Genomic DNA, 26,586 nt, shown 5'->3' on the forward strand with positions numbered 1-26,586 from the left:
GAATCAGGCCTTATTTCATTCACCCACTGGAGAACAGAGACATGAGGTGAGCTGTACCCCTGTGATGACATGATAACCAGGACAACACCTATCTGAGGAAAACCGTACCCACATGACTGACATGAAAACTTGGACATCACCTTCAGGCAGTTACCTGCACAACACAGCAGACACCACTTCGGAGACTCCACAAGAATCAATCCTTTGCAAAAAGGGTGCATGGCAGAGGAGTTGGACTAGATGACCTTTAAAGGTCCCTTCCAACCCAAACTATTCTGTGATTCTATGATAAGAGTCTTTGGGGTAGCTGGTCTGTTTTACCTGTGGCAAGGCTTGAACAACTGTATCCAGCAGTGCCCGCATTCCTGTGGCCATCTTCAGTAGTTTCAGAACTGCCACAACAAGCACAAGAGAATTGTCACTCAGGCTGAGCTCAGAACGTCCATCCTTTGTGTGACTTACTAATGGCAGTAGCACAAGACAGATGTCCTGTCTCCCCTTGCCCTAGAAAAACTGTATTGCCCTCCCTGGCCCCCTTCTCCCTTTGCTCACTTCTTTTGACTGTACAACCCCAGTGGTTCCTTCTCCTCCAGTGCATTTCCTTACTAAATATTCTGTTTCTGCCGCCCATACCTATAAGGTTGCTTCTGCTTTGCCAGACTGTCTGGGTGAAGAGTTCTCTTTCTCCCAGCATTGTGTATCACGATTCTCCCTCTGCTCTGATATTTCACTTCATTACTTTCTCTTCCTCCAGCCACCATCTGTTAAGGCAGCTTAGCACGTCTTGGCCACCACCAGGAAGATTCAGTCCCCTCCCTGTGCAAACTTCAGCCTGCTTGGTGGCCCCTTCTCCATACACCACTGCCATACTTGTCCCATAAAAGAATAACAGGGAAAGTTCAGCTCTTGCATGACCTACCCACCCTTGTGGCCCTGCACCTCCTGCTAAAACCACTGCATCTAAATGCCTGGCTTAAGGAATCCAGAAAGTCTTAGCCTCTAGGCTGTCCTCTGTCACATCCCCTGCCTCCCTCCCAGGGCTAGGGACAGGGAGAGACCATGACTTTACAGCTGCTGCTCCATGAGTCATTGCACCAACTCCCACTCCATGGCCACCTACACCCCTGCTTCTAGCCAGTGTCTCTCTCACCCCGGGCGATGCGCAGCACCCTCATAATTCGGATGATAGTCGGGTTAATTGGGAGAGCAGCATTAATTTCGATCTCTTCCAATGTGATGCCCATGACAGACAGCAGCACAATGGCCAGATCTAGCTGGTTCCACCTTAAGAAGAAAAATTGAAGAGAATAAAGGAAGATGGAGTTTTTCCATTTCCCTGAAAAAGAAAGTGAATTGTCTCCACTTTAACCTAAATATTTCTTTATGTATGAATTCAAGGCTCCACTCTGAGTCAGCCTATATGGGCTTTTGCAGACAAACAGAGATTCACTTTGCACACACCCTGAGCAGCCAGAGGCAAGCCAGCCTGATCTGAAAGCATGGAGCTGTGTTACTATGGTGCTATGCTTTGACTAATGGGCTCAGCTTTTTATGGCCTTACTACTTCGAATCAGCTTCATTATATACGTTCTGGTTCAGCATGCTCCCAGTTTGCCTCAAGGGCAGGAAAAAAATGTCTCGCTCTAACCCCACCTTCTTTGCTTTCCAGCCTAACCAGCAGATGCCAACCAAGAAGCAGGTTTTGGACAACTCTTACTATTGCCTAGGCATTGCAGCTCATGCAGGCTGAGGCTAGGTCCACGCTGTGCTGAACTGGGAGGCAGTCAGGGCACTCTGCTACCATGTCATGCTCCAGATAAGGGTCTATCCTCAAAACCTCCACCCCAAACCCAGTTGCCCTGCAGCCATGGTTGACATAACCCTCTGCTCACCTGTCTTTGAAGAATCGCCGCAGACCAAATGCCACCAGCTTGAGGACTGCCTCCAGCACAAAGACAGTGGTGAACAGGTAGTTGCAGTACTTAAGGGCGGTCTCCAAGGACTGCCAGCAGAAAGAGAGGGTAAAGAATTGAGGCAAAAGCAACATCAAGAACATAACCTGTTGGAGGACTCTCCTGAGTGCCAGGAATTCGTTATGAGGTGGGGAAGCTGCCCCATGCCTCCTACCTACTTGAATGCTGAGGCTACCTACACTAAGGGGAACCGTCAGCTGATCCCTCTACCCCACGCTGTTCTCAGGATCAGTTACTGCTCCTTTCTCCTGTACTGCTCAGCATAACAGGGAGGCGGCGGCTGTTGCAAGGATAATCCACCAAGTACCATCAGCCTCCTCCTCATGCCACCATGTCAATGGCACTGGCATAGCTATCAACCAGAAGTTACTGGTTACTCCAGTTGTGGATATGTTATCGCTGATGGGAGGAAACCCCTCTGTGCCTTGGTCTGGGGCACGCATACGCCATGCTAGCATTTGGTGGCACTTTGTACTGGAAGTGTTTGAAGCACTTTGGCACAGCCTGACAGCAGGCTGGCATGGCTGGACCTGCATTCCAGGGGAACTAGCTGAGGAGTAAGGAAGAGGAGTGACTTGTACAGGAGCAAAGGCCTGATGTGAGGATGACAACAGACAAAGGTTGAGAGTTCCTACAGAGTAAAACTGGGCACCATCAAGGGCAAGATAAAAGGTGGGAAGATGGGCAAGAAACAGAGGATACTGGAAGTGGATTTGAATGAGGACAGACAGATTCAGTTCCCGATCAAAGTCTGAGCTACCTAAGACAGCATCTGCTCAGGCACCTCAACCAAGGGTCAACCAGGATTGAGCTTTCACCTCAACCAAGGTTCTCCTGAAGAGAAAATTGAAATGTCACTGGGCAGATGTCACGATGAATGCTTTGTCTACACATGGAGGCAGAAAGCTCCTTTGATATGTGCAGCATACATTTTTTCCATCAGAGGCATCTAGAGCTTTGCCAGGAACACTGAGAGTGTTCCAACCAAAGTACAGAACTTATCTGGCCTTGAAGGCCCTTTGCGGGGAATCAGCCCTTGCAGCTGAGAAAGGCTCTGCTCAGTGCTTTGTCCCTGCAGATTCTCTTATGCAAAAAAGGTGGCTTGGTAAAGACATCCTATGCCATGACACACAACCAGCCACTCTAGTCCTCTCAGCTCAGGCCATATGGCAGGAGGATTGGACTGACATTTGGAAATCTGATGCAAGGCCTAAAGCTCCCAAGACACTGCTATTTCCACCACTCCTCCTGTTCGGATCCAGGGGAACATACAAAGCAGACCAGGCAGCTAAATTTGAGTGACCCACATACCCACTTAATATAAAGCACAGAGACTTAATTGCACCATGCTTTCTAGGGACCTGACTCTTGTTTAGAAACCTTATCTTTATTGATTTTTTATGGATAACTAGTGTTTGAGTAGGGGCTACCTTTCTGTATGTATACAAAACTCTTCACATAACTTTGCCTGCTACATTAACCCTTTAACTGTATTTTTTAGAGACACTCAAGTCCTACCTATTCTGCTGGGCAATAGTCATCAGAGAGCTGTAGCAAAATAACATAATGACTAGAGGCATAGCTTATCTCCATGATCTCACTCACCACAGGCTGGTTGTAGTGCTCCAAGGACATAGTGACCACGTTGAGGCAGATGATGAAAGTGATGAAGATGTCCAGATAGTGGCTGGTGCAGACCGAATGAATAAGGAGGCGTATGGGGCAGTACGTAGCATAGTACGGCAAACGCTGCGCCTCTTCAGTGGAAAGAGGGAGATGGGCAGAGTTAGGAAGCAATTGGAAGAAAGAGAGAAATGGGTAAGAAACACTGAGGAGGGAACAGAGATAAAAGTGGTGATAGGTGTTGAAAGAAAAGGAAATGACAGTGGGAGAGAGAAAGAACAGAAAAGGATAGGTAAAAAATAGGGGACATAGGAAGGAGGGAAAAAAATGTAAAAAAGAGGAAAGTAGAAGTGGGAAAAAATAAGTAGAAAAAGGACAAGGAAAGGAATGCTAGAAAGAAAATCTGTTAGTCTGTGTTTGGGCAAATGGTGCTAAATCAGCATTTCATGCCTCGACAAATTAAGATCACAAATGATAAAAGGGAGCAGATGGTTCCAGGAGAGGCCCCAGGGTGTCACAGGAGAGAGGGGAAAACTGGAGCAGAGGAAGGGAAAGCATGCCCACGGGCTGTGAATGGAAGAAAACCATCAGTCTAGGGTAGTAGGGATGATTTCCAGGGGTGAGTATGCTGTTGCAATTTTTGTCTAAAAGTAATACAGAAGAGGATGGAAATACAAGGAAGAGGGCTTGCTTCACCCCAGAGGGTCTGGGACCGGAAGGAGTGACACTGCAACATTGATGGAAAGAGCCAGGAATAAAACACAGCAGTCTTCCTCTTTTTTTTCCCCCCTCCCCATTCTTTAAATTTTGGTTTAAACACAAAGGATGACCTGTCCACATCTTCCCCCAAACACCAGCTGGGTTGCAGGAAGCCCAGGTGGGACTATCCCAAGCCCAGGAGGTGTACCGATGTGTACATATCCTGTGTCAACAGCACATGTCAGCAGGTGCACAGGGGTAATTTTGGTACACGTTATCTCCCAAGAGGCAGGGTGCTAAAACCCCAGCAGCTTCCCCAGAGTCCCAGCAGACCTCGTCAGCCACCCCTCTTCCCCAGACCACCCCGTGAGGTGCGTAGCGACATGGCAGTGACGTGGGGAGTAAGGCTAAGAGCACAGCTACAAGCAATGCATTTTGGAGACCGGTCCATTGGGAAAGAAAAAGAAGAGGAGAAGGTTTTTCTCAGAAAACCTTGGCCTACGAACCGACCAAACACTTAGGCTGTGCCTTACTCCTTCGCTTCTTCTCCAGGCGGCGCAGGCGCTTCTCCTCCCGCCGGCGTGCCTCCTCAGCCTCCTGGTGCTGCCGGCACTTGTGGAAGTTCTCCACCACCACTCCCACGAACATGTTGAGCACAAAGAAGCTGACGATGAGGAGGAAGGAGATGAAGTAGAGGAGCATCCAGGGGTTGTTGTTGGTCACCGGCTGGTGGAAGGGGGGAGAGCAAAGGCAGTCAATCAGTTGGATGCATGGTGGTATGGAAATGATGGGGATGGGACCTGCCACGGTGATTGGCTGCTGGGGATGTGGGGAGGGGTTATGGAAATCAGGGGAGTGGGCTGGGAAGAGCTGGAGCTACAGGCAAGACAGTTTGTGATCGGCTGACTGGATTTTGGCATCAGCTGGAAATTGATGGAGCAGGTGGGAATCAAGGGCAAGGGCCCACCTGCACAGAGTCACCTACAATTCAGGCACAACCCCAGCCACAGGTCGAGTACACCACCGGTATGTGGTAAAATGGGTGGTCCAGGCGCCTGAGAACACCTTTGGCTCAAGGGCAAGCAGAGACCACATCCACACACCACCAAAATGGCAACGAGACTGGAATAGAAATATCATTCAGGCTCAGAGAGAAAGGAGGCCCTGACTTTGACTGGGTATCCTGACAAAAAGCCTACAAAACCAACAGTGGTGCACCTTGTGCAGAGGTTCAGAGGTAAATGGAGCATCAACCCCGAGGTTCAAGCCTCTGGTAGTGCATCCCACGGCAGGTGCCTACACTGGACACTTTCAAGGTTGTTGCCTTAGCAGTAGAGGAATGGAGTGGGCAGCAGCCTGACAGTCCCTGCTTTACAGGGTATTAAAATAACCATCTGCGGGCCAGAAGGGAGCCAACCTGCCCAGAAAGGCACATATCATTGTTGCTCCATCATTACAAATAGATAAAGGCCTGCTGTGAGATCCAAATTGAGTAGAGGGTGAGAATTACTACAGACACCCACTGAACAGCCACAGCTGCACCTCCCTGCATAGACCAGGCGTGACTATGGCCCCTTGCAAATAGGTGAGCAAAGGATTCAGAAGGGCCCTGGAAGGGACTCTTGGTTTGAGGGAGGTGTCTGAAGCAGGACATTAAAGCATGCTTCTGCCTTACTAGCCTGAGGAAAGTGAAAAAAGGTCCTTTTACAAGGAAGTCATCATACCTGCTGGTCAACAGCTACAGCATCTAGTCCATTATACATAATATTGACCCAGCCATCCTTGGAAGCCAGAACAAAGAGGGACATCAGAGCCTGCAACATACAAAGCAAAGCAGATGTGGAGCATGTGCATCTGGCAGGCTGGGAAAAAAAAAAAGTGGGTTTACGCTCTAACGCACACAACATTGAAATACTCTTCCTGCCTGTGTCTCTGCACACATCAAAACCTGCTCCTTCCCCCGTGGAGGACGGGGGGAGACAGGAAGCCATGTGCAGCCAGACCCACCAGAGCAGACAGGTTGTGAAGAACATCTGCTTTGCAGCAGGACAAAAAAGAAAATCAAGCTCTCTGTTGCCACCACTTCTCTTTCCCCTGCAACCTGTAAGCATCATCCTGATACCAACCCACTAGTGACACAGCTTCTGCAAGGATACCCACAACAAAAAAACACCCCTCCCGGCCCAGGGATCAGGTTTTCCAGGCACTGCATCTGTGCCCTGGGGAGGGTACGTAGAGGACGAGACAAACCCTGTGCTGGGTTCCCATCAGAGACAGGGGCTGTGGGCACTCACCTGTCCCAGGTTGTCAAAGTTATACTTGTGGTGCACCCACTTGTAGTTGGCAGCCACGCAGTCGGACCGGTTGGTGATATTCCTGATGTCGACTCCCAGGCAGTGGTAGAACTTGCCCTTGAAGAGCTGCAGGAGGGGAGTAACCCCATCAGCCCCTTTCCGCACAGGGTTCCCCATGCTCCCTGGGATGTACCCAGGATGGTGGGTAGGCTGCAGGGCTGCAAGCCAGGTGGAACATGACAGGTAGGGATGTGATGTAGAGCACAGGCTCAAACATTGCTAAGGAGCCAGGGCCACCAACACCTGGCTTTTCAGCCTCCTCTGTTGCCCCAGGCCAGCAGTGACTGTAGGCCCTTACCATCTGACAGCCTTTAGGGCAGCCTTTCTGGGTGCAGTTAGAGCCACCGGCTCAAAAAGGAAAAAAAAAAAAAATCTTCTATTCAGTCCCCAAGAGTAATCTCCCCTCCCTGATTCCCAGTTACTGAGAGAGCTGATGAGAAAAGAAGATCTCATCTGAGGGTAAAGAACCAGAAAAAAAATCCCCAGCTTCTCAGATACTTTTTTTCACAAAGCTGCACTGCACTACTGTGGCTCATCTGCCCAGGGCTCCTTTCCCCATATGGAACGTACTGGATTGTGCATTTGTACAGATGCTTCAGAGCAGACTAAGTATAGCGCATTCCCTGAGATGGAAGTAACGCCCACGCCCTTGCTCCTCTGCAATGCAACAGCCGAAAATAAAGAGGATTAAATAAAAAAATAAAAGAAGGTTGTGGGTGGATTTAGGGCGCAGAGTGAGGGGGAGAAACAGCTGACTAGAGGCAGGGTTCGTGCAAGCGGGCGCTGAGCTGCTTGCCATGTGGTGTGACATGGATGTGCCCAGTGAGCCCTGTGCTGTGCCAGCCCTGGGGTCTCCCTATAATGCTGACTCAAACCCTGATCCAACTGCTGCCAGGTGTGAGCATTAACTTCTGTCTTGCACATCCAGCAGCTGAGCACCTGGCTGCGGGGACATTATGGTGGGAGACAGCTCACGGAGGAAGGCAGGTGCAAAAAACTTTCCTGGCCTGCCTGCCCCTCCTGCTCTGCTTGGTTCCCTGTGCCTGTTGTAGCACCTGGGAGTACAAGTGCCCATGGTAGGGGTGGGGGCACGGGGGCTGTTTGATGGGCAGTAACAACCTACCTGCACACCCAGGATGCCAAAGATGATGAAGAAAGCACAGCAGATGAGGACGATGTTTCCTATGGGCTTGAGGGAAGAAATGAGCGTCTCCACCACCAGCTTCAGGCCAGGGGCTCGACTGATGACTCTGGAAGGGAAGGAAGGGGAGGGGTGACAGACGGACAAGGCAGGGATGTTTGGCCCAAGCTAAGCATTTTCAGCTGCAACAGACTCCCACTTTCTCTGTGCAGTGACCCATCAGTGGGGATCACTCTCCTGTGACCAAAAAGCCTCTTCTGTCCCATGGGTTGGTTGTCTGATAAGGTACATCCAAGGCCAGAGCCATATGGCTAATGGGAACTTCCCTGTGGCTTATGGCTTGACAAAGACCACACTTGGCCTGGCACAGCAGGATCTCACTCTGGGACCCTTCCTGGGGGAACCCGCTGGGAAGAGAGGACCGAGCAGCGCTCGGTGGGACTCTGACCGGAGGGGACGTAAGGTGCGCAGCAGCCGGAGGACTCGCAGCACCCCCAGGATTTTGGCGCCGCCAGCAGAGGCCACTGAGACCACAATGTCAATGAGAGACACGAAGACCAAGAAGCCATCCAAGATGTTCCAGCTGCTGCGGAGATAAGCCTGATCCCCAAAATACAGGCCTAGAGAGACCACCTGCAAGAGAGGGGAGAGGAGAGGGGGTTTAATGGCTCCTCTCCATGTTGCCTGGCAGAGGGCAGCCGTGGAGAGAGGGGGAAGATGGGGAACAGTTATCAACTCCACATGACACTGAAGCATCATCTCATCATCTTTTCCTTTCACCTGGAAGGCTATGAAGGAAAATGTCTTTGGGGAAAGTGGTGGCACAGAACTCCAGAAATAACAGGGCCATGGTGTCCTCTCACCTTTACTCTGCCTCCCTGAGTAACAGGAGCACAAAGGAAACCTTCCCTGCCATACCACCTATCTGGGACAAGTCTCCCAGTCCAGAGATCACCTAGGAGGTAAAATCAGGCACCAAACCCCATACTTTGGCTCCTAAGGGGGTGGTTCGATTCTCAGAAGTTCTCAATGCCAGCAGATGCTACAGAAATCGCTGGCCTTGGGGAGAGCTGAACACCCTGAAAATCATGGCTGTAATTCAGGTCTGAATTTTAGGGGTTTAACTTCAGGCACCCAGTTTTAGGACTCTTTCCCAATTGCAAGAGGGGAATAACAAGATTTCCCTATTATTGCAAAGTACTTAGACACCTATTGAATAATTATCTCAACTAAGAGCATGTTATTAATATTGTTGTTATTTCCCCCACTCTTGCTCCAGGAGAAAGGGAATGGACATTTGACATCATTACAAAATCCATACCTGAAGGACAGCTATTCCTCCCGGACACTAAGATCCCTTTGGATTTAAAGCCTAGGATAAACATCCCCTTCATGCCCAATAAGAGAGGATTCAACCCCAGGCAGTATCTGTCTTTACCAAGGTAGAGGGAAGGATTGGCACACTGAAAAGATGAAGAGATTTCAGAAGGGTGCTGAGCAAACATGAACCATGTTGTTCCTGACACTGGGAAAAGGCTCTGAGCTGTTCATCTCCAGTAACTTACCTTCAGTGTCATCTCAGCTACAAAAATTGCTGTGAAAATGTAGTTGGACACAGTGAGAAAGATTCTCTCCTAGAAAAAACAGAGAAAGGCTTTAAATGTATCTTGATGATTCTTGTTACTCTGTCAGGCCCCTCTGATGAACTTGATATCTTTTGCTTTCCTGTGAAGGGTCTGAAAGTTGGGGAAATAAGAGATGTGCCCTTGGCAAAGGTCAGTGCTGGGCAGCTTTTAGCTTTTAGCTCGTACACCTTGGCTCAGGCCTGTGCCACAGCTGGGACAGGATCCTACGTAACTCTGCAAGAGCACGGTGGATGGGATTTGCAATGCATCCTGCAAATCTGGTTTTAAGGTGCTTTCAGCCCCATTCTGCTGGTGCTGCTCAGTCCTGACCTGCTGCACTGACCCGGGGCTCCTTCCCAAATGGCTGCTGAGCACTGACCACTGGATTGTGTGTAAGCGCAGCACAGTCTGGGGGGCAGCTAAGGCAGACATGCAGAAAAAGCTATTTCACTTCCCAGCTTGAGCCATCTCCAAGATAGTTCAAAAGCAGCACACATGAATGATGACATGCCATTCCTACAGCATGGAAGTTACTTCTATCTTTTGGTTCCCAGTCCCTGTCCCTTTTGCCAGTCATCTCTTAACTGCAGGTGCCTGAGGGATGCTTTTACTTTCCAAGAGGGAGGGAACTAGGATTACTGTATTATAAAGTTGGTTGCCCCATTATAAGACCCTACAGGGGAAGCACACGCTATGTGAATTACTAATACTTGGGCATTTGAATAGATAAGTGGGAGCTGATGTTTAATGCTGAAGTTCTTCCAGAGGTCGTACCAGTGCCAGGAACACTTACAAACCTCTGTGAGAGGTTGTGCTAAAAAGCAGGTGGAAGGAAACAGTGCTCACCGTGCTTCTGTGTTCAATCTGAGGTCTCTCCAGGGCAATGGTGATACAGTTCAGGAAGATGAAGGCCAGCACAACGTAGTCAAAGAGCTTGTGAGCAATGACGGTTTGGCAGAGGAGGCGAAACCTGCAAGAGAGTTCCAGTAGGCACCTGTGCCTTGGGCAGAGCAAGGTCAGGATCTATGAGGACAAAGAATCGAGAGGTCTGGCCAAAACTGAGCTCTCAAGCAGCAGCCTTCCTATCACCGATACCAATGCCCCTTGCTACGGCAATATCCCAGGGCAGCCTGCCGTCACACAGGGAGCCTGGAGCAGAGCGAGGGCAGAGCAAAGAGCTGAACCTTCATCCATTGCCCCAGTGCCAGAGTGGTTTCCTAACCGCTACAAGCTCTGTGCTCCTCTCTTGCCCTGTAGAGAAGAGGCTGAGTTTCAGTTTTCCTCCCAAACTCACACTTTGTACCACCCCAGGGCAAAGAGGCCACATGCTGAAAGCTGAGGAGAGGCAGGTAGTTTGGCAGTCATGGGGACCACACTTCTGTCTGCTCTGAAAGACACTGTGCCCATTAGCATAGGTGTCACACAGAGCAAAGAGCTCTCTCCCTTGTGACCTGTAATGAAACCCCCTTCTTTTCAAGGGGCCGTGCACATGGGTGAGAATACTGTTGGGTGCGGTACATTTTCTCCTGGTGGGAAGACCTTTTTAGCAGGAAGAATTTATACTAAATTTCTTTTTTTTTGGGCAAGAAGAATTCTAACTTTGCCCTAAAAGGTGCGATATGACTGCTGATAAGTTCGAACTGGGACTGAAAATGAAATGCAGAGGTTGTTCTGGTACCAGGGGAGGAAATATCAGTATTATAGAGTTGTTAATAATACATTCCTTCTCCTTTTTGGGTTAATGTTAGTATTCCCTGCCTTGCTTTGCTATAAATACTTATGATTACACAAAAGAAAAATGCAATGCTCCAAAGGGAGGGAAAATCACAATAGCTATTTAGGATTCTCATCCTTCCTTTCATCTCCAGAATTAAGGAAGAGACATGTTGTTTGGCTGTAGAAGGGGAGATGGAAGAGACGAAATGTATTCCCAGCTGGTAAGTTTAAAGTTACAACCTAACATGCAGCTCAGGGGATGTGGCCAGTACGACAACAGAATCTGCCCCATCTTCTCAACCCTCTCATGGCAAAAACTGCACAAACCTGTTTTGTGGAGAGAAGAGATATATGGACCAATCTTCCCGTAACTCACACCAGTCTGGCTTATAGACTTCCATCATCTTCCGGATCCGAAAGCACAGGCTCTGGAGGGATGTAGCAGAAGCAAGTGTCACCAGTTACCTTCCCACTTGCTTGAGAGAGGCACTCTTCCTTTCACATCTGACCCCAAACCACCACTACCTGCAGTTCACCAGGTGCACTACCTGCCTTTCTTTAAGCCTCTGAATGAGGAAATGCACTCAAAGAGCAACAAGCCACTGAAAAGGACATAGGAGCTGCTTTGCCAAGGCCTGTTTATGTCTTGGCATCTGGTTTCCTCCCTAAATCATTACAAATAAAACTGCTGGTGTCCTTTCTAGAGCAGGTTGCTGTCCACGATGCCTTCTCAGAGCTCTTGGAGTGGCTCTGTTACATGAGGACAGTGTTTCCACACTACCTCAGCTAAATGAGAGGATAGGACAGGAAGGCCTTCTGCTGGCACTTGGGCTTGGAAGTGATTTAATTTCATATAGCATATATGTCTGTTCAAATTTCTACTGACTCTCCCTCCACTTTTTCTGCCCTTTGATCCGTTCTCAGATTGGGCATTGTGGTCTCCCAGGCTGGCACCGCAAAACTCGCCTTGTCTCTTGTGCCTGTGCTTCCTGCTCTGATCTGCTGACATTCCCCGTGCAAAGCTCTCACTGCTCACACAGCCCGACCTTTCCCAACCTGTAGAAATCATCGGCTGCACTGCTCTGAAATGACAGCCCCCGAATGACCATGCATGTGCCTCACATCTGCCTTTCTCCCACCATCCACCTGTACAACTGCCTTGCAGGCAGCCCGGCAACGTGTTCTGGGCTTGTCTGTGCCTAGAAGGTCCCACCTGTGTTCAATGTTGTCCTCCAGCTGTACTTAAACCTTTGCAGGCTGTCCCATCCATGTCTCAGGGAGACTGAAACTTGAGGATGGATTTGGTGTTTCCCACAGCACCGCAGTGTAACCCCAGGTTCCCTGCATCAAGTACTCACATAATCTATCTCTTCATCATCCTCTCCCCGTTCCTTGCGGTTGTTCATCTTTGGGAAGATCTCCTTTGCAATACTAGGCATTTTGCCATTGCAGTCTTGATGCTCACTGGCCCCGGACACTGCTCCCAGCTTACGGGTCACTCTGTGGCCAGGCGGGACCGATGCCAATTCCAGCAGGTCACAGGAGCCTTTGTTGTCCAGGGACAGCGTCCGACGGTGATGAAACACCCTCGCCGTCCCATCCGGCTCCCCATCCGCTGCCCTGTGCCTCTCCCCAGACAGGAGGGATTCGTGCTCAGCGGAGGGAGGTTTGTGCTTCAGGCTGTGTCCCCGGGCCAGGCTGTTCCAGCTGGAGCGACGGCTCCCCCAGGCCCCGCTGCGGCCCCAGGCACCATAGTGGGAACTGCGGGAGCTGGACTGTAAGAGAGCGGGACAGGGACTCAGCGACTCTGGGCACAAGGGGCGAGCATGCGATCCTATTTCAGATCGCAGACTTCTCCCTGGGCCCCTAGGCCAGGAGGTTACCATTTTTTAGCCATTGAGGAAGTTGCATAGTGGGAATTTAGCAGCAATCTCTGTAAATCTGACAATAAATTGATAATGAGGTAGCAATGGTGTTGGCTGTGATTACTTTATAGCACCATCTGTGTGCAAAGCACTTATGGGGAAGCTAAATAATAAAGCCAAAGGCCAGGTGCCTGATGTTGTTACTTACACCAGCACAGAGCAAGAATAAAGCTCTCCAAAAATCTGATTGGCAGCTTTTTACACTGCCCTGGGGTAAAGGATAACACAAGGTATGGAGTGATGGATAATCTGACATACAATCATTGAGTACAGTCTTAGTAAAAGGATAAAATGAGAGAAACAGGCTTGTTCGTTACAGTCTAGTCCAACCACATCAGAAACCTATCATGTAACGCATGGCTGCCAGCCCTGTTTAAAAATAACAGGGGCATGAACCCGTTGAGCATCGATGCAACCCCCAAAGCTATATGTGTCAGTGGGTAGAAGGCCCAGAAACTGATGTTATAAGGTGAACAGGTCTCAGATGCATTGGCTGGACAGCCAGCAGGGCTTGGGGAAGTGGTAAGAGGCAGCAGGACCTGCTATGGGGAGCCCCAAGTCAATATTTCTCTCTTCATTGTTAGAAAAGCTTCCAGAAAGCCCATCTGTTATAGGACTTGGCAGTTCTGGCATCATCCAGATATTCCTATGCTCTTAACTCACTCAGGGCACATTTCCTGTGCTCTAGGAAAACAAAGAAAGGGCAAGAGGACAAAACATGTTTCACTCTAAGAAGGAGACTCTGTCTCCTTGTATTCCCTCTCTCCCACCAGAAGGATATAAAAGAGCTGAATTTCACACTCAGTGGAATATAGATCAATAAACTGGAAATAGACATCAATAATCTGGAAATTTAGATAAATAATGTGAACTGACCTGGCTTCCTAAAGACAGGCAATGTGCTTGTGTTAGAAGCCTACAGCAGCAGTGCAGCCCTCCTCAGTAGTCCCCAGATGACAGAAAGACAACAGAGTGCTTGGACTTCAAAAGAAGGGTATGACACACTTTTCCACTCACTCACCAAGGACCGCTGGTCATAGGTCATTCTCCCCAGGGACATCACACTGCTCTTCCGGGAGCCAACAGCAACACGAATGTGGTCAGGCTGTAGGGAGTTGCGCGAAGAGTTGGTGACGCCCCCAGCAGCCACTGGTGGGTTAGAAGAGGGCAAGGATGGGTCCAAGTGTCCATTAGGTGTCACAGGAATTGCACAGAGCTTGGGATCTGAGTGGAAAGATGCAGAAAGAAGAAGAAAGAGAAAAGAAGAAGGAGGGTTCTTCGTTATCCAGTGACTGTTTTGATGTCTAAGCTGTTTAGTATGTGAGCAGCGGCTAACAGAATATTAGCTGTTTAGCATCAATCAACATCGATGCCTTCTGATTTAGGGTGTTGTGGCAAAAGCAGTGCAAGCTGGGAAGACTTTAAAGTATTCTCCTTAGTCCCCAAAACTGACAGCAGCTCTCCTTGGGGCCAGACAGACAAGCAGAGTGCTGGTCAGGCAGACTCAGGCTGACAGGCAGAGCAAGAAGCCAAACTCTGGCAGTAAGGAGAGGAGAGTGTGTTTCTGCATGCCAAGAACAGACATCTGCATCTTCAGGTCTGAAGAAACACCACTGACTGTCAGACTGGCTATTTAAAGCAGTTAGGCTGAGACACAGGATTAGTCTAAGATGTGGGGAGACCCGCAGCCATCCATGTGGTGGGGTCACTATCGAATTCCTGCAATCATCCTCTTCATCCCAGTCTATCCTTCTACACCGAGGCTCTTCAAATGACTGATCATTGACCTTGAAGATCCAGGACACTGAGAGATAGGTTAGGTGCTGTGGACAACCATCAACATTTGTCAAGATTGATGGAGAGGATGGGGTACTGGGTTTTAATGCCTGAAAGGACTGGAACAATCATTTTAGTTTGACCTATTGCATAATGAAGGTCACATATCCTCACCTGCATGCAGTGTCACAGCTGTGAGTGCACCAACAGGCTCAGCAACCTTTTCCCCATCTGCTCTCCGAAGGGATTGGCTGCCTACGTTCAAGGTAAGCTCTGACACGGTGCAGCCATGTAACCCAGGATCAGACTGCTGTGAAAACAGCTAAGTTGCAGGAAAAAGCTGTGACAAGCCAAGACTGGAGCACTGCTTCTTGCTGTGGGAGCTGCATTTAAGCTCAGACCTGTGTCTGTGGTCCTTGTCTGGGTTATGCTGTGAATATGCTTGCACCATGTTGATCTTGATCTTGTCTTGCTGACTGGACTTCTTGGCTTGACCTCAGACCTGCCTCATCACTGTGAGCTTGCCTGGCAATCATTGAACCATTGGCTGACACTGGCTAGTGTCAGCGGACCTACTCTGCTCACCTTGTGCGAGTGCTGTGCCTTTGTCGGTGTGGTCCCTGCCCTCCTGCCTGGCTGTCCCTCCCCCTCAGCTCCTGGCTCACCATCCATTGCAGAGCAAGCTACGCTTGTTGCTCCCTGCCACCAAGTCCTACAAGAGGTATAATACCTCTTGTAGAAAGACTTGCAGTCTTCAAGGAAAGACTTTGAGGGGTGGAGACCTTACCTGGCAATTTGTAGTCAGGCTGTTCCAACAGTTAATTATCTTTCCTTAAAAATATGTGGCTTTTTTCAGTCTGAATTTGTCTAGCTTCAGCTTCCAACCTTTAAAATCTCATTACGGTTTTTTCTGCTCAATTAAAGAGCCATCTACCATCAGAAATCTCTCCTTATGGTCGGCGCTTACAGAGTGTGTGATCAAGTCACTTCTCTGGCTTCTCTAAGCTTCGTTAGCCTCTTGCTATGAGGCAAGACTTCCAGATCTGTCTGAGTCCATTTTAATGTGTTCATATCTCCTATCCAAATGTGGGTTCCAGATTTGGACACAGTGTTCCTGAAATGGTGCCCCTGAAGCTAAGCAGAGACACTCTCACTTCTCACTCCTATTTACCGTTCTTTAGGTCAATTCAAGAACTGTTCCTCTTAGCTATCATGTTCCTCAGGATGTCAACACAGCTGTTTTTTCCACAGATACCACCACAAACTAGCAAAAAGTACAAAATGAAACCCAGTAAGTTCTTGGAGATGGGAGTGAATTTTCTGCAGAATCTGCTTTCAGATTTCTCACTAAACAGCAATGGAAGGTGAGCAAGCAAGGCTGTTTGAGCTGTTGTACCTGAGCCTTCCTGGACCTCCTGGAACTGATCTAACTCCTCCATGTTTGATGAACTCTGATCTTCATCTGAGTATGACCGGTTGGCATCACCCTGGAACACACAAATTTAGAAGTTGGGAACTCATAAACAGAAACAGCCATTTATCTTTTTGTAAAATCCTTCTTGGCAGCCAGGCCAGGTCTCTTTCTTTGCAAGGATTAGCACTGTCTTCTTTTTTTTTAAATGAAGCCCACCCTGAACTCAATAAGAGAAATGGCAGAGGCATGATACTTTGGGAGTTCTCCACCCCAGTACCCTCAAAATGTCTCAAAGGTCCCCTTTTTAGCACCTCTATTCCTCTCCCTGATGAGGCCTTGGTGGCAACTTACCTCAGCCTGGAACCCCTCCACGAGAATGGCCACTAGCAGATTGAAGAGCACATAATTGCCAAATGTCATGAGAGCCACAAAGTAGAGGGATGCCCATGGCGAGGTGGAAGCCATGCCATTATAGAGCACAACATTCCAGTCCTCCTGGGTTAGGATCTGCAACCAGGAGTAGAGGACATATAAACATGAAGGAAGAACGTGAAGGTCAGTGCAAGGATATACATCAGGACCACATCAGGCCTCTTAACTTCCCCATAACCACACACCCACTGCCCGCTGTCACCGTCCAGCTGTGGTACTGCCCTGATAACATTAGCTGAGCAAGAAGAAACAACAGCAACCAGGAGGGCAGCCACATGCTGGGGTGATGGTGTTAAACACAGGAGTTGCCACAACAGAAGTGACCTTTGCAAAGTATCTCCTAGAAAGGAAGGAGCCCCCCTATCTGAGAGATACACCAGTCACTTGATTACAACACGCAATTGTTCTTCCTCCAGACGTCACAGGCCAGAGCCTTTTGTGTGAACTTTTCTGTTGTCAGGAGTGAGTGCAATGCTCTGCAATAAGAAAAAGCACCTCCTGATCCTCTTCACTTTGCCCTGGCCCATCCATAGAGAGCAAAGTGGGCTCACCTGGAAGACGGTGACGATGGCCCACAGCAAGGAGTCAAAATTCTTCCGGTCAGGAACTGTATCTCCTGTGTCTGTCCTGAGGCTGAACTTGCAGCCAAAGATGTGCATTCCCAGGATGCTGTTGGGATAGGAAGAGGAGATGTTGTAAAATATAAATCTCTCTGCCACCACAATAAGCTCATCAGAGTGATTCTCTTTTCCTCCCAGCAATCTAATGTAGCACCACAGGAGTGAGGAGTAGAACAACACAGCCAGACCTATCTTTGGAGAAGGAGCTGTGTATTGCACCTCTATAGCTCACCACAAAATCTTGTTTCCCATCTGCACTTCCTCAGAGCTCAAGTATTCCATCCAACCTGTCCTTCGGACCTGCTCCCTCCATTGTTCTTGCTTGCTCTCCTTTTCTTCATCTCCCTGCCACTACCTCCACGGGATGCACCGACAAACTTTCTTGGGTGGTTCCCGTTCCCCTTTTTTCAGAGCCAACTCCAGACTGAACCGTCCCAGAAGCCAGCATTGACTACCAAGAGACTTCACCTATCCTGCAATGGGACATTATGCTCGATGTGCGCATTTGGTGGCAGTATTTCTCCACCCCATCCAGGCCAAATTTTCAGCTGCTGAACTCAATTTAGGGCAGCAGTCACCTCAGCCCTCATGAGCAAATAAATGTCTGCCAGTGCTGCCTGAGCCTAGAGCAATGGGCAAGACGAGTCACACAGTCATGCTCTGAAGTTGCTGTCTACATGAGCCACGCAGTGCCCCTCCAAAACACTGCAAGTCAGCTAACTGCCTCCTCACCTGAATATAAAGATGAAGAGCATGAGGAGCATGCAGAAGGTGGCTACGTTGTCCATAGTCTTCATCAGCACCACAAGCTGGCGGCGCAGCGCAGGCATGAAACGCACCAGCTTCAACACCCGCAGGAGACGGAAAGTCCTCAGCACAGAAAGGCCACCATCTGACTGGCCGATGATCTCCCAGATGCTATGGCCCAGAGAGGCACAGGGAGTGTGAGGGACAAAATAAAAGAGTGAATAAACAGAAGAGAAAGAATAACAATGCTAATCCAAGTTACACCTCTGCATTGGCAGCATGCATGCTGGGGTTAGAAAGAAAATCTGTTTGAACAAGATACAATTAGAAGTATATAATACAGGTTTATACTTATGTGTAGAAAGCTGTGTTTCTCCCTTCAGAACACGAACATGGCATTGCACATTGCAGGAATGAGGAAAGGACTGCAGCATTAAGTTCCAGCAAAACAAGTTACTCTATCACACGTTAAACCTCTGTAGCATCCTTCATTTATGCATTTACAAAACATTTCACAGCTAATATTTGTTGTGGACTTGCAAGGCAACTACGATTGCCTCTATTCTACAAAGGAGACAACTGAGGCGCAGAAATGCTATGCAGCTTGCCAAGAGTCACCAAGTGTTGCGAAAAGACATCTTGGTCTCCCAGTCCTTGGCCCTGTGCATCAATTCAGCTGCTCCTAGTATAGCTGCTAAATCCTTTCTGAAAATGTGCAAGCTCTGTGGCACTCTTTTCTATGTGTATTTCAGTTGATCCCCAAGGCCCTTGTCACCTGATGATGACGATGATACTGTCAAAGATGTTGTAGGGGTTGCGGAGGTAATCAAAGAGACCAAAGGCAGCAAGTTTCAGGATCATCTCCAGGGCAAACATGCTTGTAAAGACAACGTTGCTGATCTCCAAGATGTTGGTCAATTCCTCTGGCTGGAGAGAATGCAAATTCAGAGAGTCAGAACGGAAAGAGCCCTGAAATTATGGGAAATAAAGTGCCACCATTCCCAGGGGACAGGCTTTGTAGGGAGCTGTGAAGCTTCCATGAGTGAGATTAGAGTGGAGCTGGATAGAGCCACTTGCACACCAGTTCCTTTGCATATTTACTACCTTCATCAGAGATTATGTCCCGAACAAATTCTTTTACTAGAGGTCGTCAGGAGCCCCACAGCCATCCACACAGCCAAAGCTGACCAAGTGTCTCCCACATCCCACTCCATACCCCGGTCCCTTGGCTAAAGGCTGTTTTACTTTGTGTAAAGAACTTGAATATTTTTTGAAGCAGGGCAAAAGTGGCTGATCTACGGTCAACCTCTTTCTTCAAGGATGTCTTCCTCTGAGTTTTCCACAGGTAGCTGGCACAATTTTTTGCTCAAATTCTGAAAACATTTGAATGACAGGAAAACAGTTCCCCATCTTCCTCCAAACCTCACTGCACTTCTCTGCCCCTTTCCCCTCTATTTTTGCCTTTCCTCAATTTCTCTCCCCTGCTCCCCACCAAATCCTTGGTATGCATTAATTTTCTGGTCTTGCTCCAGCAGTCTTTCTCATGCCTCTATCCTCAGAGTGGTCTCAATAATTGCCCAAGCAAATATCAGACTGGATGAATAAAACAGCCAGGAAGGACACACTGCTAACACCTAGCTGCAAGGGACAGGAAGAGCAGGACAGGGTGAGGAAAAGAGAAAAATGGACAGCAAGAGAAAGGCAGATACACAAGATAAAAACCTCCAGGGATGACACAAGATGACTGTGTAAAAAAAAAAAAAGGCAATCTGACCCTGCCTCAGGCATTTTTTTCTGTTGAATCTCTGACACATCTTTCAGCCCCTGCGATAAAGCCTTCTCCAGCAGAGACCGATGTGTTTGTGCATACGAGAGAAAGTGTTTTAATGACTCCATCAGTGGAACAAGTCTGAGCAAATTAAATTACTCCTCCTTTTGTTTTCTGAATTAATGACTTTTTCTTCAGCGTGTGCAGCCTTGGAAACTTCTCTGACAAGGTCAGGAAAGGGTCTAGACCATTTCCTCAGGAATGATGAAATGTTGCTTCAGAGGGAGACAGAGGCTGCACTAATGTCATTGATGAGGGATGCCAGGATCTTGCCATCCCCTGTGAAATAGAGGCATTCCCTGCACTGAATTTGGGATGGACTCATCTGCTCAAAACACCTCTCGCCCAGGGACTACAAGTGCACCAAGCCAAACAGCAAGGGCTGAGGTCTTGAACAAGGTCATCTGCATGAGGGGCAACACATGCCCAAGCCTGCCCATGTTTGCACATACATCAGACACACACCTACGTAGCGCAGGAAGACTACCATGGCAACAGCAAGGTACAAAATGTTCCCAAAGTGAGAGAAAACCTTCCTCTTGGTATAATGGGTTGCATCTTGGGGCCAGGCTAGACCACCCATGGCCTTCAGACTGCATCACACTGCTAGGGCAATCCACTTGGCTGTAGCATGTGGGGGGCCATCACCTTCCCAAGCAGCAGCAGCTGGTGGGGACCTACTCCAGAGGAAGGTGTGCTGCCTTTCCAAGTGGAGGGACAAGGCACGACAACTCCAAGGCACTTCTTCAGGGCTCCTCTGTCCCAGATTTCCAAGTTTACCTTGGGGCAGGTATGTCACACCTCAGACAAGGTTACATATTTGATGTTTAACCTACTGCACCACTGAGCCCCATCTCCAAGCCTTCAAAGTGAGTCTGACCCAGGCTCTGTGGTAGCAGGCAGTGGTACTCTTACTGCTTGGATACCCGTGCTGAAAAGGTGGCTGAAGGCTCCCCTCTTCCTTCACATTGGCCTGAGCTATGCCTGGCCACCAGGCCACTCTTTTAAGCATCACATAAAATGGATGGGAACAAGAAAACTGCAAAAGCCTGTTGTTCAGGACAAGAGAAGACAGACACTCCTGGCACTGTGGAAACAAAAAAGTGACTGCCTGCAGGTCAGAGCCAATATTTTTACCATGAGGTCAGTATTAGTGCCCACTAGGAAATGGAGTCATGGTCTCTCCCTGAGGACTGCAAAATTGCTGTTTTTCTGAAGGGCAGCCTTTGTGTTGACTGCACCTGGTAGGAAGGGGAAGTGAGGGAGGAATGCAGTTCTGGGTCTGACCCTCCCCCTGAAGCTGAGGGCTGCTTTAACCCCTGCTCTGGGACCCCCAGGGGCCCAGATCCTCCCAAGTGAGCAAATGGAGTGGAAACTGCTCCTCACATCTGTGGCTTCCCACACCCTTTGCTAATTTCTTGAACTCCTCATTGCAGATTTTTATTGAAATAGTCCATTTCTTTAAAATCAAAAAAGGGGAGATGGCTCAATTTCCATCCATAATTACATTTGAATAACAAAACCATCCTGAAAATGAGGGGGAGAGGAGGGGAGATAAGAGCGAAGAGAGAGAAAGAACATGCAAGTGCACACAGGAAGGGAGAGATGAAGATCACTTCACGGAGAGCCAAGCAGTAATGACACTCGCCGGGAACATGAGGTCCATATGCTAAACAGAGATGCCAATTTCAGCCTGAATCAAATGATTATGTCAGTGAGAATGAGCAATGTAAAAAAGCGACACGCTATGATGGTGGATTATCCTCCTCTCTGCTGTCCACACGTTCTCTCATGTGCTGTCGTAGGGAGCAATTGATGTTTGAAAAGCCATGCTTGCATCTCGCTTGTGGAAAAGGTCACCTGTTCCCCCGTCTCTCCTTCCCTCCCTGACATCTGTTTCTCCAGTCAAGCCTCCACCTGTTAATCTTTTTCTAATGGGCCATCAATCAGCCCCAGCAAAGCATCCTTCCTAGAGAGAGGGGATGGAAGAACTGGGCAGGGAAAGGAAGGAGAGATGGGCAGAGAGACAGGTAGTGAAAGAGGAACTAAAAAACAAAGCTGGAAGAAAAAAGAGTAAAATAAACTCACTGGCACCCACACAAGACGTAGAGAAGGAGAGATGTTAAAAAATGGAGTAGGAAAGACATAAAGGCTGGGGAAGGAAGAGCAACACAAAAGGAATGAACTCAGGAAAAAGAGAAGAAAAAGAGCAGAGCCAGCTGGAGAGGCCCAAGGCGGCACACTCACCTTAAAGGCAGATCCTGCATGGCAGCTGTTTCTGGAGATACAGATAATTTGGCAGAGTGCAAAGAGCCATCAGCTGGGAGCCGGGGCTGCAGGGTGGGCATCACCAGGGGCTGTGTCCTGTGCAGGGATGCCCTCGCACCTGGGGCAGCGTGGCCATGAAGGACAGTGGACAGGGCTGGCGGCTGGGACACGGGTGGTGCTGGGGACTCCTTCTGGCCAGGGAAGTGTAAACTTGATGAAGGGGGCAAGCAAACCGGGAAAAAGTGGTTCCAAGCCAGGATAGAGTCATTTACCCATCACACCAGGAGAGAAACTTGAACAAAACTGTGGGAGCTGAGTACTGGGGTTAGGAGGGTGGCTTGAAGGGCAGAGAGATCCCGGGGGCAGAGCATGCCCAGAGCCACTGTTTTAACCAGACTGATTCACCTACTCCAAATATGGATCTCTTTCCAAATCCATGAAAATACCTAATTCAGATCTTCATGGCACTAAGACCTTCATCCCTACCAGTGTAGATCAAATACTGAGAGTGAAGTGTATGATTCAAGTCTACTTCAGGGCTCCTGCCCAGCGATCAGAAACTAGACCTGGGGCAACAGAGGGAAGCTGCTCAGCTTTTTCTCCTTTTCAGTTTCTTACCAACTAACATTGGAATTCTTATCTCAGATTAGACTGAAAACATAATTAGTCCATTATCTGACAACGGCCAGAAACTCCTGCACTATAGGAAAGGTTAAGAATATGCAGACCACCACGAAGTCCCTGCAGGAGGAGCTTCTCCTAACCAGGAGTAAATTGGCAACTGTCTAGACACTGAAGAGTAATTGATGTGCTCTATGCAGACCAGCCCTACCAAACCGTACCTGCACATCACTGCCTCTGAGAACACGAGAGAGAAATATTCCATACATCTCCAGCCTGTCCATTTTTACTCACCATTTCAAAGTCACTTGACAATAATCAGAGAGTCACAGAAATCAGCCATGGAACACACCAACTAGCTTTTACCTACTTTAATCACCACCCCACAACCAATGCAGGATTTTGTGATGTTTTGCTATAACCTAGTTTTACAAGACTGAAGTAATGTGGTTTCATCTACCACCCCAGGGAGACTATTCCATCATTTACTAAATGTCAGTATGATGAGCTGGCTTGGACATTTGCTGAATGTTTCTGACAAGCAACAAATAGTAAAAAGAGAAGCAATAACTGTAAAATATGAACTTGTGGATGCAATAAATGCTGGTATAAAGGGAAATCATGCAGGCTAAAGGATATGAAGGTACTGATCCACAGGGCTGGTCTAGTTAGGAAACAAGGGATCATCTCCTGATCCACACAAGACAGAACTCATAAAGTATTGATCTGTTGTACGAAAACTACTGTAAGAAGATAAACCAAGTTACTCAGCAATTGTCTTATTGGCTACTAATGGCAAAGAAGCTTGAGTCCAACAGGCCACTCAAGAAATATATGAGAAAGGCAACCTGGGACATTCAGCTGGGACCAGCCTTTCATCCTCATGCTGAATAAGGGAGAAAAGTGAGCAGCACCAGATCCTCTATGAATATTTAAAAAAAAATAAGCCTCTTTAAAGGATCCTTCTGGACAGGCACAAGCATCTAATATCTTGATTTTCTACACTGGATTTTAAAAATAGACACTTCCAAGTAGAAGAAGATCTGAAGAATTGCAAAAACTATTTTGAGCAGGACAAAGCTTGAAATGATGGATTTTGGCTTGTGCAATGTCCCAGCAATATCTGAAGGCCTAATACTGAGGATATTACATGGTATAATGCACACTGATGGATTTAAATAAACTTATGTATTTACAAGTGATAACTTGTGATAAGCTTAAGGATTAAAAATGACTCATAGCAGTGCAGTTTGACCCAAAATGAGCTGATTTCCCTCACAAGAAATGTATAACGAGATAGGAAGCTTCATTGACCACACAAACAGGACAGGACAAGGGACTGGATGGATAAGCTAAACAAAGCCAAATTCCAAGGTGATTTGGATCTGAGTAAAGTGGTTTGAGTTGCTGAGGTTGTCTCCTGGCAGAAAAACATTATGCATATTGAACCCCTGAATTGTAACGAATGGATAATTTTAATTCAGGTTTTTCTTTCTGTTGGTCAAGGCTCAGGAATTGAAGGTGAGACTCACACATGGGCTCTGTCCTCCAGGTTCCTGTGTTTCTGAGCCTGAACCTTGTGCCTGGCTTCTGCAGTCCCTCTCACCCCTTAACCTGATGGTTGGTAGGTGTTTGGTCAGTGGGCCACCTGACCTGGCTATAATTCTGTGAGCAAGTGGAGAGGCAAAGAGCTGATGGATGTGCCATGAGCTGCTCCCAGGACTGCTCAAACCTGTGACACCTTCACACGTCCTCTTGCCCAGCCAGATATCTCCACAGAGAGTGGCTGGGGTTGTGATCTCCCATGCATCAGAAAACAAAAGCTCGACAGGTCTCTATCACATTAGCTCTGGGCCAGGAGAGATTCATATGATGAAGTAGCTGAAGCAACAGAAGCTACTTCAGTCATAGGATGGCATCACCCCGCAAAATCACAGATCTCTGTGGGCAGAGAGGTTTTGCTGGAAATCATTCTGTGAAAAATTGTGTTTCTGGGAGGAAAAACAACAGGAAAAAGGGAAAGGAAGGAGAGAAAAGGAGGCGATGAAGCACCAGTCTGAGATGTACTGATAGCATGGCTTGAGGAAAACTGAAAAAGAGCAAAGGGAAGTGCAAATGCCTATCTGCTTTTGAGTTAACTGCTGACTGAAAAAGACCTGGAATTCATGATATGGTCTGAATATTTTTTTTTTTTAATCTTCTTGTGCCAGGGAAACAAGATTCAGTATATACATTTTAAATAAACAGGCTGCACCACATTTTTCAGTTATAATCAATTTGGCTGACATCTCTTTCTGGTAGAAACAGCATGCAGGGTCATAAGCTTTTCCTAGCTACTTATGGATAAAAAGTGATAGCATAACTTTAAGGACATGTCATTAATAACCTGCTACTAGGAACCCCAAGGCTGCAGGCAGCTCCCATTCTGCTGTGGGCTGTACAAACACAGCAGAGGCGGCCTAGTAAGGCTTAAATCTGCACACACAATAGCCAGAACATGAGAGTGAATTCTCTACCTCCAGCTCAAATATTCTTCTTCTAAACTCTTAATTCACACTGTCTCCAATAAACCAAAATGAACAATGGCTCTCCCTGCTTGGTGCTCACATCTCTAAAACATCAGTGGGCAGTTTTCATATTGTCCCGGGCTTCAACCCTTAGTCATCTCTCTGCTACGTGATAAAAACATCGTTCTTTTTTATCTATTTTCATGAGTCAACCCCTCCAGCTTCTTCTTCATTCTCCTCTCCTCTGAAGTCCTGCCAGTATTTTTCTGGTACTGAAGCATCCAGCGCAGTTTTGCATTCTGGGATCAAATTAAGGTTTCCCATCCTTGTATCAGAAACTAGCTGGGCTTTGAAAAATGGTCTAATGCTTGGTACGTGGGTGGGATCCAGACATCTGGGGCTTCAAATACTGGCTCAGACACTGTGTTGCCTCAAACACGGAATTTAAGATACTCTGGATCTCAAGATATCTCCATGCTGATACAGCACGGGACAAATCTGAGTACCTTGCTTGAACCAGACTCGCTGCCTGTCTCTTTGCTGCCTGAGACTGCGTTCAGGACTAGACTTCAGCTTGGCTCCAAAGCTTCAATGCAATCAGCATCTCAGTTGCAGAGCGATCTCTTCTGTGATCTGGGCAGACATGTGGAGCGAATCATGGTCACATTCAGACTGGTGGCATAGATCTGAAACATGGATGTACAGCAGGGACTCCTTCAATGCAAGGTGCAGCAGAGCTACCAGCCAGCAATGCAGATGCAAGGTCATGGGTATGCTTAACGCCCTCTGAAGCTGGCTCTGCACATCACAAAGTAGACACAGCCTCTGTTTCCCAGCTATAAAATGAGGGCACACAATCCTTCTCCATCTCGCAAGTCTGTCATTAGGATAAAGTGCACTGCTGACTCAGAGCTGCCTGCAAACTACTGGCGTGAAAGTCCAACCTGTGCCCGCACCTGCTGTCTATGCCTGACCTATCTATCACTTCTTGCTGTCAGGGCAAAGGAAAGGCTCAAGCCATCTGAGCCCCCAAAATGACTGGAGATGGGAGGTGGTGCCTTTCCTAGCCTTCTTGTATAGATAGACTGTGCTCAGGCATCTCTTAATTAAGCCGGAAAGGCTAGCAAGCTGATGGATTTCAATTGAGATGCTGGTGAAGTGCCTGTGACATCCCCGGAGGGCACATTAAATTAACCAAATAGACTAAGGATTCAGTAAGCTAATGAAGAGAGAAATGAGAGAGAGAGATGAGGAAGATATAAGAGATGAGGGTGAAGGAGAGAGAAGCAGATGGAAAGAAGAAGAAAAACAGAGGGA

General features: G+C 48.0%; 1 protein-coding gene across 4 annotated transcripts in view; it reads right to left on the bottom strand.

Annotated features, from left to right (window-relative positions):
- Positions 1 to 26,586, bottom strand: part of CACNA1I (calcium voltage-gated channel subunit alpha1 I) — an 89,477-nt gene that overhangs the window by 15,170 nt on the left and 47,721 nt on the right. For 3 of the 4 annotated variants that reach the window (XM_054831465.1, XM_054831454.1, XM_054831446.1), the window contains exons 9-27: positions 18,821 to 18,972; positions 18,031 to 18,216; positions 17,230 to 17,347; positions 16,598 to 16,753; positions 16,229 to 16,319; positions 14,078 to 14,280; positions 12,490 to 12,906; positions 11,459 to 11,559; positions 10,262 to 10,385; positions 9,356 to 9,424; positions 8,239 to 8,423; positions 7,773 to 7,899; positions 6,590 to 6,715; positions 6,020 to 6,109; positions 4,829 to 5,021; positions 3,579 to 3,730; positions 1,893 to 2,002; positions 1,151 to 1,284; positions 322 to 392 (exon numbers count right to left, since the gene is read on the bottom strand). In XM_054831465.1, the coding sequence (XP_054687440.1) occupies positions 322 to 392; positions 1,151 to 1,284; positions 1,893 to 2,002; positions 3,579 to 3,730; positions 4,829 to 5,021; positions 6,020 to 6,109; positions 6,590 to 6,715; positions 7,773 to 7,899; positions 8,239 to 8,423; positions 9,356 to 9,424; positions 10,262 to 10,385; positions 11,459 to 11,559; positions 12,490 to 12,906; positions 14,078 to 14,280; positions 16,229 to 16,319; positions 16,598 to 16,753; positions 17,230 to 17,347; positions 18,031 to 18,216; positions 18,821 to 18,972 (2,805 nt within the window). The remainder of the gene's footprint in view (positions 1 to 321; positions 393 to 1,150; positions 1,285 to 1,892; positions 2,003 to 3,578; positions 3,731 to 4,828; positions 5,022 to 6,019; positions 6,110 to 6,589; positions 6,716 to 7,772; positions 7,900 to 8,238; positions 8,424 to 9,355; positions 9,425 to 10,261; positions 10,386 to 11,458; positions 11,560 to 12,489; positions 12,907 to 14,077; positions 14,281 to 16,228; positions 16,320 to 16,597; positions 16,754 to 17,229; positions 17,348 to 18,030; positions 18,217 to 18,820; positions 18,973 to 26,586) is intronic. The other variant, XM_054831475.1, reaches the window with a different exon arrangement.

This window comes from Grus americana, chromosome 1 (assembly GCF_028858705.1).
Source record: "Grus americana isolate bGruAme1 chromosome 1, bGruAme1.mat, whole genome shotgun sequence".
Taxonomy (NCBI): domain Eukaryota; kingdom Metazoa; phylum Chordata; class Aves; order Gruiformes; family Gruidae; genus Grus; species Grus americana.